This window comes from Passer montanus, unplaced genomic scaffold, assembly GCF_014805655.1.
Source record: "Passer montanus isolate IOZ18808 unplaced genomic scaffold, ASM1480565v1 scaffold55, whole genome shotgun sequence".
Lineage (NCBI taxonomy): Eukaryota > Metazoa > Chordata > Aves > Passeriformes > Passeridae > Passer > Passer montanus.
The window spans coordinates 4,941,774-4,953,957 of record NW_024370485.1 but is presented as its reverse complement, the minus strand read 5'-3'; the positions used below and the strand labels follow the sequence as shown (position 1 = coordinate 4,953,957).

Sequence of the window (12,184 nt, the reverse complement as noted above, 5' to 3'; positions counted from 1 at the left end):
TTTTTGTTTGTTCCTTAACAGATGAGGAAAAAGAAAATAATAGAGCATCAAAACCACATTCAACTCCAGCTACACTGCAATGGTAAGATGCCTTTTAAAAAGATCAAGAAAATCTCTTATTGTTTTTTCTAATGCGTTTTCCAGATGAAGGAATAGAGCTCTTGGCCATCTTAGAGTTCTGAAGCTCGTTTCACTGTGTTTCATTTGCCTGTTTGTAACCTGTACAGCATTCCTCAACAAATGTCTTACAGGATTTGTTTGAACAGAGGAAACTTCTGATACAGTTTAGAAAATCTACTTAATGTATTTATTTGCCTTTCCAGCTGATTTTTTGTGGTTTGTCATCGTTGTTACATTTATTGCAAAAAAGAAAACTAGTACTGAGATTTTTTTTTTCAAGACTCACATTTGTTTCAGTGCCTGATGAAGCCCACCCATACCAACTGTTTTCCTGACATGAGATCTCTGTAATTTAACGTAGAAGACAATAAAAGAAAAGAGTTTGAGGTTTGATTAATTTGTCAACATCCCCTTACAAAGTTCTTGAGGACAAAAAAGGAAGAGTAATTAGGAAGAGAGGGGATAGTTTGAGAGTTAGTCTACAGTGCTATGAAAAATAAGTAAGTGCTGTTCCCTGTAATTTGCAGCAGTATTTTAGTCTTCATGTTCTGTAATGTGTACCTCTAATTCTGACATCCCTTGCTATAGGTCATCTCGTAGACTTTTGTTGACTTTTGCCTCAATTTAGATATTTAATTCTTGTTTAGATTACTTAATATTGTAAGTCATCAAGTATCTTTTGAGAGGTTCCATATATCTGGCAGAACAGAGCTTTCTTACAGAGAAGCCTCTGAGCATGCTTATCTGAAATCCCATAGCCTTTAGCTTGTTTTAAGCCTTTTTAAAGAAAGGCCTTTACTTTATCCGTAAATACTTGAGGTACTTCTTGTACTTTCTGGATGAATAGATAAGATTATTGGTTAAAAATTTAAGTCTTTTAAAGAAAAATGTTGGCAAACTTCTTTCTCTGCTTCTGTCAGTCTCTTGGGAGATTTCACTGAAAAAACAGAAAAGAATAATTTATTCAGTGTATTTTACTCCATTTTTTCTGCCTGCCAATTACATGACTCTGTGAAACATACAAAAATTATTTAGATTATTTCTTCTATATTTGCTTTTTAAAGTTGATTGGTGAGGTTTTTAGACTAAAAAACCTCAGGACTTGTGGCTTGATTTTGAATCTGCCAGTCTTCAGAAACTTAGAGACACTTTCAATGCAAATAATGAGATGGGCAAATATAAATAAAGGCATTTAGTTCGGAGCTATTGTTTCTTTGTACCTATTTGTATCACAAAATCTGTTTTTCAGAAGTTCAAGAAAAGTGAAGGACTTTTCTTTAACAGACACTCAAAAAAAGGAGTAACTACAGACAGAGAGAAAATTATAAAAATAATAATGAAACATCATAGTGGTGATTTATTATTATTCACTCTCACAGCTTTAACACAGTTCAAACAGGATAATAAAGAACTATCTAGCTAAAATAAACTAGTAAGCAGGTCTTACCAGTCCCAGATTCAGAGCAGTGTTTATTTTGCAGTGAAGTCAGTTAAGAACCTTTTCCAAAGGAGCAAATAATGTCATAGCCAAGAAGCCAGCATTAATTAGAACATCCAGTGATACTGTTTCCAACAGAAAACATGCAAATACTGTAAACAGCCTTTTGCCAAATACTTTCAAGCTTCATCAGTCATAAAGGTTAGTAAATCCCTAAACTCCTGGGATATTGAGCCCTGCTGGAATGTAGTGTGCACACTAATGCTCATTCAGCTTTGTTTGCAGTAGAATCCTAGAATTCTGGTTCTGAAAAGGTGCTTGCAGCTTCTTCCCTTCTCTCTTGGTAGTGTACTGGCTTACTACCTGTCTGTTATATTATGTTTCTTACATGTTGAAGTAGGTCAAATATTCTCCCCTTTGAGTCTTCTGGAGCATCTGCAATTTCCTCCATTTCATCTTCCACCCAAAATTCCATGAGTTAAGAGAAAGCAAAGAAGTTTCATGTTTAAAATCTTCAGCTGCTGTCAAACTGAATTATACAATTGGCTGAATTTATTAACAGGCATGTAGGTAAAAAGTTTCCCAGCTTATGAGCCATACCTACAGAACAGTTTCCTGGTAGTTTCCATATGCTTTTCAACATATGTACTGCAGCTTTGAATTGGTATTTCCTGGAGAAATTGATATGCTAAATAAAATAAGAAACTCAAAAGTTAGGGTGAAACTGCTAAAGTAACAAGCTTATTTTGGGTGAAGATGTGCAGTTTCCACTGTTCTGGGAAGTCAGACACAGCACTGGGTTATTTGTACTGCGGTAGCACCCAGTTTACCCAGGTTGGTAAACTGTTATGATCAGCACTGTAGAATTGCTGCACAGAGCACTTCCTGGAGGTGCAGCTTTACATGCTGGACAGTTTTGCAGGCTCAGGTGTGGTGGTTAAACCTCAGCCAACAAGTAAGTACCACACAGCTGCTCACTCACTCCTTCCCCTTCCCGGCTCTCACTGGGATGTGGAGGAGAAAAGGTAAAGGTAAAACCCATAGGCTGAGGTAAGGCCAGATGAATAATTAAAGTAAAATAATATAATAATAATAGCAGTAGTGTTAATGAAAAGGAAAAAGCATAACAAAATCCAAGAAAAAACGTGATGCACAATGCAGTTGTTCATCACCCGCTTCCCGAGGCCCAGCCCATCCTTGAGCAGTGATCAGCACCTCACAGCCAACTCCCCGCAGATTATTTACTGGGTGTGGTGTTCTGTGGTGTGGAATATTCCTTTGGCCTGTTCACTCAGCTCGTCTGGTTGTGGGCACCCCCGCTTCTTGTGCTGCTCTTCTCTGTCACAATGTAGGAGAATGGAGAGTCCTTGACTTGGGGTAAGGACAACTTAGCAACACCTGAAAGTGTTATCAATATTATTCTCATACTAAACCCAAATCACAGCGCAGGACCAGCCACTCAGAAAAAAACTACCCTTTCCCAGCCAAAAGCAGAACATCAGGCCTCACACCAAGTGTTTGCACACTCGGGGAAGACTGAAAAATATATCTGTGTGTTCTTGGGCAAGCATGTGTCCTGTCTTCTAACAACAATCTGTGGGCTGGATTCAAGAGGTGGAACTGGTGGGGTAAATTCCTGTTTTCAGGATACAGTGCCAGACTGCCCTTGTTCTGGTAAATGGAAACCTCAATGTTCTGCAGCATCTGGTGTCTGCCAAGTGAAAACTGGTCATGTTTTTACTGTTAGATGCTACTACCATTTAGAGCTAGTGAAGGCAATGGAGTGTCAAAAAACAGAAACTAAGAAAACACCAGGTGGAAAAAAAAAGAAGAGGAAGAAAGCAGTAGGGAAAGCATAGCAAATACATAAGGGAAAGAAGTACATTTTGTCACTGGTTCATTTATTAGTTATTCCTTGCCTGGAATCTTGCTGTAAAGAGTAAATTGTATCAATCTCATATGATGATATCCTTAATGTTTGTACCTTTCCAAAGGTGAAAAATGTTGAACGTTTTAAATGTGGAGGATGGAGAATAGCTGAAGAAGCCAAGAATTGTGTCTGGATGGCTGTCAGCCTGGCTAAATAGCCTTTTCCTGGAAACAGGAATGATGCTTTTGTTTTGTTTTGTTGATGACACAAAATGAAGTGAAAGGCTTGGTAAATGTAGCATTACTGCCAAATACATAATAATTGAGGAAACTGCCAAATACATCATAATTTGGGAAACTACACAAGCTTGAATTTCACTGTTAAGGCATGAATGCAACAATACCTGGTATTCTGTGCTTATTCCATGTTCCTGTGCTCATTATCATCTGTAAAGCTATAGCTTGGCTCTAAAATGTTCATGTTTATTTCAGTGGTGAACTGGTTGACCAAAGTGAAGCTGAAGTCAACAAAACTATTCTATTTTCTGCAACATTTATAAAAATAATTTAAAAAGAGCAAGGTAAAGCACAGAATGGATTCTCCTCAGATTCTTACTTCCTTATATGTTGTTATACTCCATAAAAATTAATCTGTTCTACAATCTATGTGATTAAGAGTGGTTAACATCACAGTTGTTCTGTAGTCTTGAGATATAAAAATAAATCTGTAACAACACTACAGATGTGACTCTGATATAGAATAATCTCATTTAATCTAGAACTATGTAAGTGTACATGGAGGGAAGCAGTAATAGGGACAGATAAAATTGTCATTCCTGTGGAAGGATTAGGGGCTTTATTCCTATACTGTAGTGGTACCAAAGGTCTCCTTGTGAGCTACTGGATTTCACATGGCTTTATTACAACACTATATAAAATGTTATATATAAATATAAAAGTATATTTTATAACTGGTAATGATTTGTCAGGTGGAAGATTGCATTCATTATTTTTCTACAATACTGTTGAATGAAGCTGGACTCAAAATATGATAAAGTTGTTAAATAAAAGACAGGAAAATAAAAGAAGTGGAGCAAGATGGGTTTTTGATCATTAAAAAAAAAGTGCAGGTATAATGGGGCATTGTTCAGTGTCAGACTAATGACTCTCTGTGAAAGAGAGGAGAAAAAGAGAAAAATTCATCAGATATTAAGAGAAATAATTAACTGCTTTTCTTTCTGTCCTGTCTTGGTCACGGAAGCTGACATTCCAATTAGCAGCTATAGTATACAAACGAACTCTCCAGGTTTTGAAAGGAGGTTTTGTTAGAGCACTATGAAATTGAGGAAAGATGCCATGATGATATTTCTGTAGAAACCAAGGAAGAATAGATGTTGCCCATACAAACTGATTCCATTCATCCAGCCGGATATCTTATTAAAATAGTTTGCAGTCACAAATGATCACGATAACTGAAATGGAAGGTAGGTAGGTCCTGAAAAAGGCAATGAAGGAAAGAAAAGAGATATTTGGAGGGTTTTGCAGCTAACAAATGGCAGGGGGTTCTTTGATGTAAAACTGGAATTTTTTGAGAATACATATTTATTTTTTAATACAATTAAGAGGAAGTTACACCTAACTTCCTCCCTTACCCGGCAAGGTGGACAAGCACACATGTGACTGTAGGTGGCTATGACTGACACCATCAATTACAAGATTAATTATAGTTTAATGTTAAGTGTGTATTTAAATATCTCTTGAAGATTTTCATGTCGGGAGTCATAAAAATGGCATTTCAAAGGAATGTTTCTTCTAATCTATAGATTTGTAATGAGACCAGTTTTGAGCTTTAAAGATGAAGCATATGCCTGCTCATATATTTGACATATAATTAAAAATTGTATAGTTATATTTTCATGTATGAAAAAATAGGGATAGTTTCTAAAAGGTAGAAAAGAATGTTAATTCACTGGGGTTTTTTCATCATTGTATCCAGATTGTGGTTTCTTTTTGTTTTTTTGCTTTGCCCATAAACAATACCAAGAAAATATTGCACAATAAGATTCTGTGGACACTCTTGAGTAGTAACAAATTATTTGCTTTAGCTATACCTGCTTCCTCAAGGTAAGCAATTTTGCAGCTGGACAGGAATGAAAGTGTCATGAACCAAAGGTGATGTGGTCTGTAAAGAGGAGAGAGTGCTTCCTCTCAGTGAGTATTTATTGTTTCATAGTTGTACATATATTTATTTACTGCAGGATGCTTTTAGGGTATGACACATTGCTGGGAACTCACAGCCTATGGTTTTGATAACAAGTGTGAACCAAATGAAGCAAGTGAGTATTATGGGAATGAATTGGAAGGAGCACTTAGGAACAAAGCAGACAAAATTTAGTAGACAAGAGGAAGTCAGAATGTTTGGTCTTAAATGTTGAAGCTTTGTACACTGTTTACCATACAGGACATCCAACATACTTGCAGTTCTCTCTGTTTGATATTTGTTTTTTAAGGCTGGAGGAGAACTATGAGATTGCAGAAGGTGTTTGCATTCCTCGAAGTGCTCTCTACATGCATTACTTGGACTTCTGTGAGAAAAACGACACACAACCTGTTAATGCTGCCAGCTTTGGGAAGGTAAGTCTGAACTGCTGTACGACACCTTAAAATCTCACCTGGTTCAGGTGAATTTGTACTATTGAAAAGAACTAAATCTTTTACTGTTAGAGACAGAGGTGTATGAATGAAATCTCTTTGTGTATCCAAGTTATTGGACAAAGGCTAAGATTGTAAGTATTTTGATGGTTGGAATAACTTCTAACCATGGCTAGGCTCCAGAGTACGTCGGTCCCCAGCCTAGCTGATGGTGATATGGTACAAAAAATTGGCAGTTAAAATTGAATTGGAATTTGAATAAAGCCAGTGTAAATGCATCTGCATTATGACCTGCACTATTTGAACAAATGTATAATTTTTAAAAACAGAAGGATAAAATTAAATTCTGGAGCATGTCTATGCTGTTCTTGTTAGCATAATACCGAGATCCTTGAATTAATGGTATCAAATGATGTAGCAAATTCACATGGTGGAGTACAATGCCTCCAGATGTGAACGTCCAGAAAACATCTAGCTGCTTTTTGTGTGCACTGCAGGTACAGGCTGCCAAGCCATCCAAGTTATCCTTTCATTGTGATTCCTCGTGCTTCCCTTTCCAATCCTGCTCTAGTAAGAGCCACTCTGGTTAACTCCAGATTCAGAGTGGAGATGCACTCCTAGCACAGATATAGCTGTGCATCATCTGGGTGTGAGCAGTAAAGCTCTACACTGGTAGCAGATAGCTGGCTAGAAGGTTACATAAAGTTTGTATTTTGGATTTGCTGGTCAGGTGATATTTCCATCTCAGTGAATAACAGGATAATATTTAAAACTGAAATTCTACCATAGAATGTGTCACAGGCCTTTAAAACCTGTAGACTGTGAAAAAAAACGAAGTGTAGAGTTTGCCACTGTTTTTGAAATGCTTGCAAGCATGAATCTGAAGCCCATTGTCCCACAAGCTGTTCTCTTTTAGTGTTTACAACATTTTTTCTATAGAATTTCTGGGTATTCAAAGAAAGAAAAATGTTTCTAGGGTAAGGGCCTGTGTAAAGAGTAGGTGAAGGATGTATTTAATGAGGTGACATTTTCTATAGTGCATCTTTAGGTCAGGCAGTTTGGAAGGGAAAATAAAGTGCACCGTGTGGTAACATTACCATGTTTGTTGTGTCTTGAAGACCTGCATAACTCAGTAGATTCTGTGTCAGGTTTCTGTTTAAATACACTGCAGAACTGTGAATGAAGTTGTTCATTGTACACATTATTGCTACCAAGTGATAAGTACAGTGGCAACATGTAATTTAGGAACAGTGAAAATAATAAACAGATTTCATGCAGGCTCACACATTTGGAAGATGGCTCAAGTTTACACAATGCTACTTCTGCTTATGCTAAAAACTTCTGTAAGGTGTAAACATTCCAGAATTGTTCCATGAGAACATAAATTTATCAGGATTTTCACCATTTATCAATATGTGGCAGTTCTGTTACCCTGTTTAATACTTCATCCCCCTTCTCTCCTGCCTCTGATACATAGACCTGTTTGTTGGTAGGAGTCTCTTGACCTAGCAGGACAGGTACTGTGGTTTCCATCCAAAAACCACAGCATTCCAATGTGGTTTTCATGTGCTGTTGTCCAAGTGTTTTCCTCTCTGTTGCAAAAGAGTTTTGTAGCAGTGTTGCATGAAACTTTTTACCTTTTTTGTGGAGAGGAAGAAAGCCCTACACAATCATCGTGGTACTGTTTCACACTAGTACTTTGGGTGGCCATAACTTCTGCATCTGGGAATTGGCAATTCTGCACTGGTATGTCCAGGAACTTCAGACAACAGGGGGGAAATATTGAAGTTTCTCCATCTGCAGAGCCTGAGCAGAGCCCACTGATTCATTCCAGCCTGTTACTGCTAACAAAATGTACTGCATAGGTATAAAGATCTGCAAGGCACATCTGCATTCTCTCAGTAGCTTGCAGTCAGCTTCTCCTTTGGAGCATGTGCATGTGTGAAGTTTTAGCCAACATTGTTTATCATGTGATTTAAATACCATATTGGCAAGGTGAGTTGCAGAAATGCCTTGGAGGCAGTTGAAGCAATGCAGTGAAATAGATGCTGTTTAAGGCATTCTGCACTTAGCCTCTGCAACAGGGACCCTGGACATGTTTGGTCCTCATTGGGAAACATCAGGAGCCCTGCAGCTGTCATTTCCTCCAGAGAAAGGAGCTGGTTGTTCTGTGAAATTGTAGACAGTTCGCCTTTCAGTAGACCACATTGAATTTATAATTCATCTCCGAACTTTAGCTCTGCGGGCAATGTTAAATATTAAGGCTTTTTCTTTAACAAACTGGTATTTTTTAGAAAGAGACGTGGAGTTCAGAACATTAAAACAAACTGTAATAAGTAACAGTGTTTTCTGTTAAACTTCTAGGACACGGGCTGGACCTCAGACACTTGGTAATATTGAACTAATGAAACCAAAATTGGTCTGGAGAGTAGGGAGATTAACAGAGAGACAGTAATACAGATTGTTTTCTGAGGAAACCAAGCTAATAGCAATTCAAGGAACAAGAAGAACAAAGAACAGAAATACTGTATAAATAAACACCTTTAAAAAAGCAACCTGTACTTCTAAGCCACATAAAGAATATATAAAATCAGGAATACTCTAATATGGCTATTAATAGGATATTAATATAATATTTCTCATATGACAAAGAGAGCTGTAACTTTGTTAGTCAAGATTTTAGTGTTTTACTCACTCATTTAACATGAAAAAATTACAGGCAGTTTTATCTGTGCCAGCTTTTGCCAATCTGCTATGCTACCTAGTCTATCATTACAGTACTTTTTATTGTGTGCTAAAGACAGGACCCAGTATTCTCTTATGTACCTTGACTAGATAGTAATTAGGGAGGGCCCTGTAATTCGGTAGTTACAGCTCAGCATCAGGTGCAGAGTCCAGTGTTAAACTCCTGCTCTCACTGTAGATAGCCAAGCATATTACATTTTGATTTCATGCAAAAGTGAGGCAGAAAATGTAAAGATGTTCCATGGAACTAGTGAGAAGACAGGGAGGTACAGTGAGGCAGGGCAGGTGTGTCACTGAGTTATTAACAATTAAATGTTGCATATGAGAGAGAGAGCAAGCTCTCTCACAGTGAACGTGTTGAGACTGTGAATTAGTCTGCAGGCAGGAGGAATGAAAGCCCTGTTGCTGAGGTCACTTAAAAAGGATGGCAGCCTTGTGCCCCTCAGCCCCGTGCTGCCAATGCCTTGGGCTCTGCTCCGGGACCTTGGGGCTCTGGAGAGCACTTTAAGGTGTTTCTGGCTTAAAGTTCTGCCCCTGCCTGCTGCAGGGAAAGTTGTGTAGGTGTATGTTTGTTTTGGGTTTTATCTGAGCAACATGTTAATATAAAATGCTGGTGATTAGCAGCACACTATACAAAGAATTATGGTGGATGATGACTCTGACTTCTCATTCTTGCTGGGTTTAATTGCAAAACCAAAATCATTCTTAATAAGGGCCTTCACTGAATCAAAAAAGCAGGAATGTTTTGAGCATTTCCAAAGTCCTCAGCAGCTATTGTGTAGGGGTGGGTGCCATAAGGTTTCTCCTGGCTCTATCATTCCTCCTAGCTGTTAGCTGCATTGGCAATTCTTTGAGTTTCTCTTTCACCTTTATTTCCAACACTGACTTTTGTTCTTGTTTCTTTTGTGATCCTATATATACACTGTTTTTTAGTCAGAATCCTCGAAGATGTAATCTTCCTCATCCATCTGCAGCGATCTGTCCCATCCTCAGTGTCCTCAGTTCATTGCTTTAAATTTACTGGGCAGTGCTAATTCCCCTGCCGTGCCCTGCCACATCTCTCCCCCAGAACACCGAGAGACTTGTGGTGAAATCGCTTTGCATCCTCGTGAAGCTGAGTTCTTCCCAACTCGCATGTGCCCCCTGGAGGATAAATCCTCTTCTGGTTTCTTTTCTTTTTTTTTTTTCCTTTTCTTTTTGGGGCTTTTCTGCCGTGTCTTTTGACAAGCAATAACAAATTAATATTTGAAAAGGAAAACGAAGGTTGATGACACTTCTCAGGATTATTTCCCCCCAGTCTGAAGTCCCTTTACATCATTTTGGCATCTTAAAGAGGTTTAACATGGATGAATGCTCTCAGAAATTTTGTTGCTCCGTCTGGTTTTGCTCTAAGTGAAAATTACATTCCAATGAATGCATTTCACTAGATAACAGGCAAAGTCCACCACAGACTTGTAATATTGGTTAGGAAAGAACCTGTTTTCCCCCAATAGTTTCCTTTGCTCCAGGGAGGTACAAGCTGTACCAGCCAGATTCCTTTTTCATCATGATGCACTGTCTCTATGCCCAGAAGTTTTGCTTTCAGGACCATTCCTCCAAGTATGACTAAGATAAATAAGATTTACAGTTTCTTGCTTTTATACTATATAATTTTATAGTTTGAAAAGGACAGAAAAGACCTTTATTGAATCCTCTTTGGTAATGACATTGTGATGTGAGTGCATTCTGATTTGTCTTTGTATTGAAACACACATATTGGAAGTTGCCTGCTGTTGTTCATAAGGAGATACTTCTTCTTCTGATGTGTTTTTTATTTCTTTATTCTCAATTTGCTCTTAAGTAACCTCAATAGTAAATGATATAGCAAAGCTGAATTTTCTCTTAGTGCTCTCTTTTGGTGGATTAAAACAGCACTTTCTTTATTATGAGCAATTTCTATAACACTGAATACAAAAATAGAACTGGGGGGAAAAAAATCAATGTAAATGTGAGCATGTGGTTTCTCTCATTGCACTGAATGATTCTGTCAGTGCTATCTGAGCAGTCCCTGGTTTCCCTTCATCCCTTTTGAACAGCTAGGATTCCTCACTGAAGAACAGTTACCATCACTATGAGTTTCCTTCCCAACTCTGAATCTTTTAGGCCAAGATTCTCTGATGAGACCATAATAACACAAGTCCTGCAGAAGCAAGCAGTCATGCTGGTGTGGGCAACAGTAATCCTGCAGTATAGCTGAAAAGGTCTTTGCTCCCTTGGCTCTGCTTAGCTGATTCTTGTACTGTTGCAGGTTGCTGACTACTGCGTTTTACTTTTTGAGCTTGGGGAGTAAGAAAACCAGTGAGGATACCTCAGTTTCTCTGGAGTGACTTTTCCTTTCTCAATGCCCTACAGCAATGGGATTTTTAGTGTCTTTGCCACTTCTAAGGCCTAAGTGGAAGGATCTGGCTTCCAATTAGGCCTTAAGCATGGAGTGCCCCAGGGCTGCTTTACCTCATGCCTTGTCAACACATCCCAGAGGCTGTGCTTACAGCTCAGGGTCTGCCAGAGTGCAGGGATCCTGGCGCTCAGCCTTTTCCCACAGATAGGCTTGGTGATGGCAGGCACTGTGTTGGCTCCAGTACAGAGCAGGGCGACTTGTGCAGGGTTTTAGATCTGCTTGGCTTCAGCAAGTCAGCACCAAAAGTGGCTGCAGCTCAGCTAAGGATCATCTGAGGCAGAGCACTCAGTGTTTGCAGCTTTGTTGGGATGCAGTAATCTGTTTGATCATACTTTAGGCTGAATTCTATCTGGCCAGAGGAACTGCTGAAAGAGGATATTGTTTTACATAGATGAATTTGAGAAGCAGTCTTGCAAGCTTCATTGCAGTGTCCAGTTCAGTTGGAGTTCCTCACAGATTCTAATCTCCATAGCGAGCAGAGTTGGGCACAGGCATTAGAGAAAAGGCCAGCAGGTTTTTCTGCCTTGCTTTGCAATATCAGTTGAGCCATACCAGTGCTAGAAACAAGTTCTTATCCTAGAGCTAGACCATACCCTATCCCAAAACTTAGGAAGGTAAGTGGAAAGAAATGGGAAGGTTATTGAATCTTAACAGATCTACGGTCAAGAGTACTGAGCCTGTGCATTGCAGCCTTCCCTCCTGGCCCTGCAAGTAAACAAGCAAGGGGTAGAGAAGGTATAGGCACAGTCATGCCTGTTCTCCTCTTGTTTACACAGTTTGGTGGATTTGAGAGACAGAAATGGTGTTTTGGGCCACTTATGTTCTTTCCTATCAATGGATGTTTCTCGGTGCAAATTTTCTTGACCATTTCCTCAAGACAATATGATGCTGAATCAGCCCCAAGCCATTTTGAGCCAAAACAC

At 38.8% G+C, this 12,184-nt stretch overlaps 1 protein-coding gene across 2 annotated transcripts in view; it reads left to right on the top strand.

Moving 5' to 3' along the window:
- The window catches only part of RFX4 (regulatory factor X4), an 87,040-nt gene that overhangs the window by 26,240 nt on the left and 48,616 nt on the right, over positions 1 to 12,184 (top strand). For both annotated transcript variants that reach the window (XM_039725608.1, XM_039725606.1), the window contains exons 3-4: positions 22 to 82; positions 5,938 to 6,061. In XM_039725608.1, the coding sequence (XP_039581542.1) occupies positions 22 to 82; positions 5,938 to 6,061 (185 nt within the window). The remainder of the gene's footprint in view (positions 1 to 21; positions 83 to 5,937; positions 6,062 to 12,184) is intronic.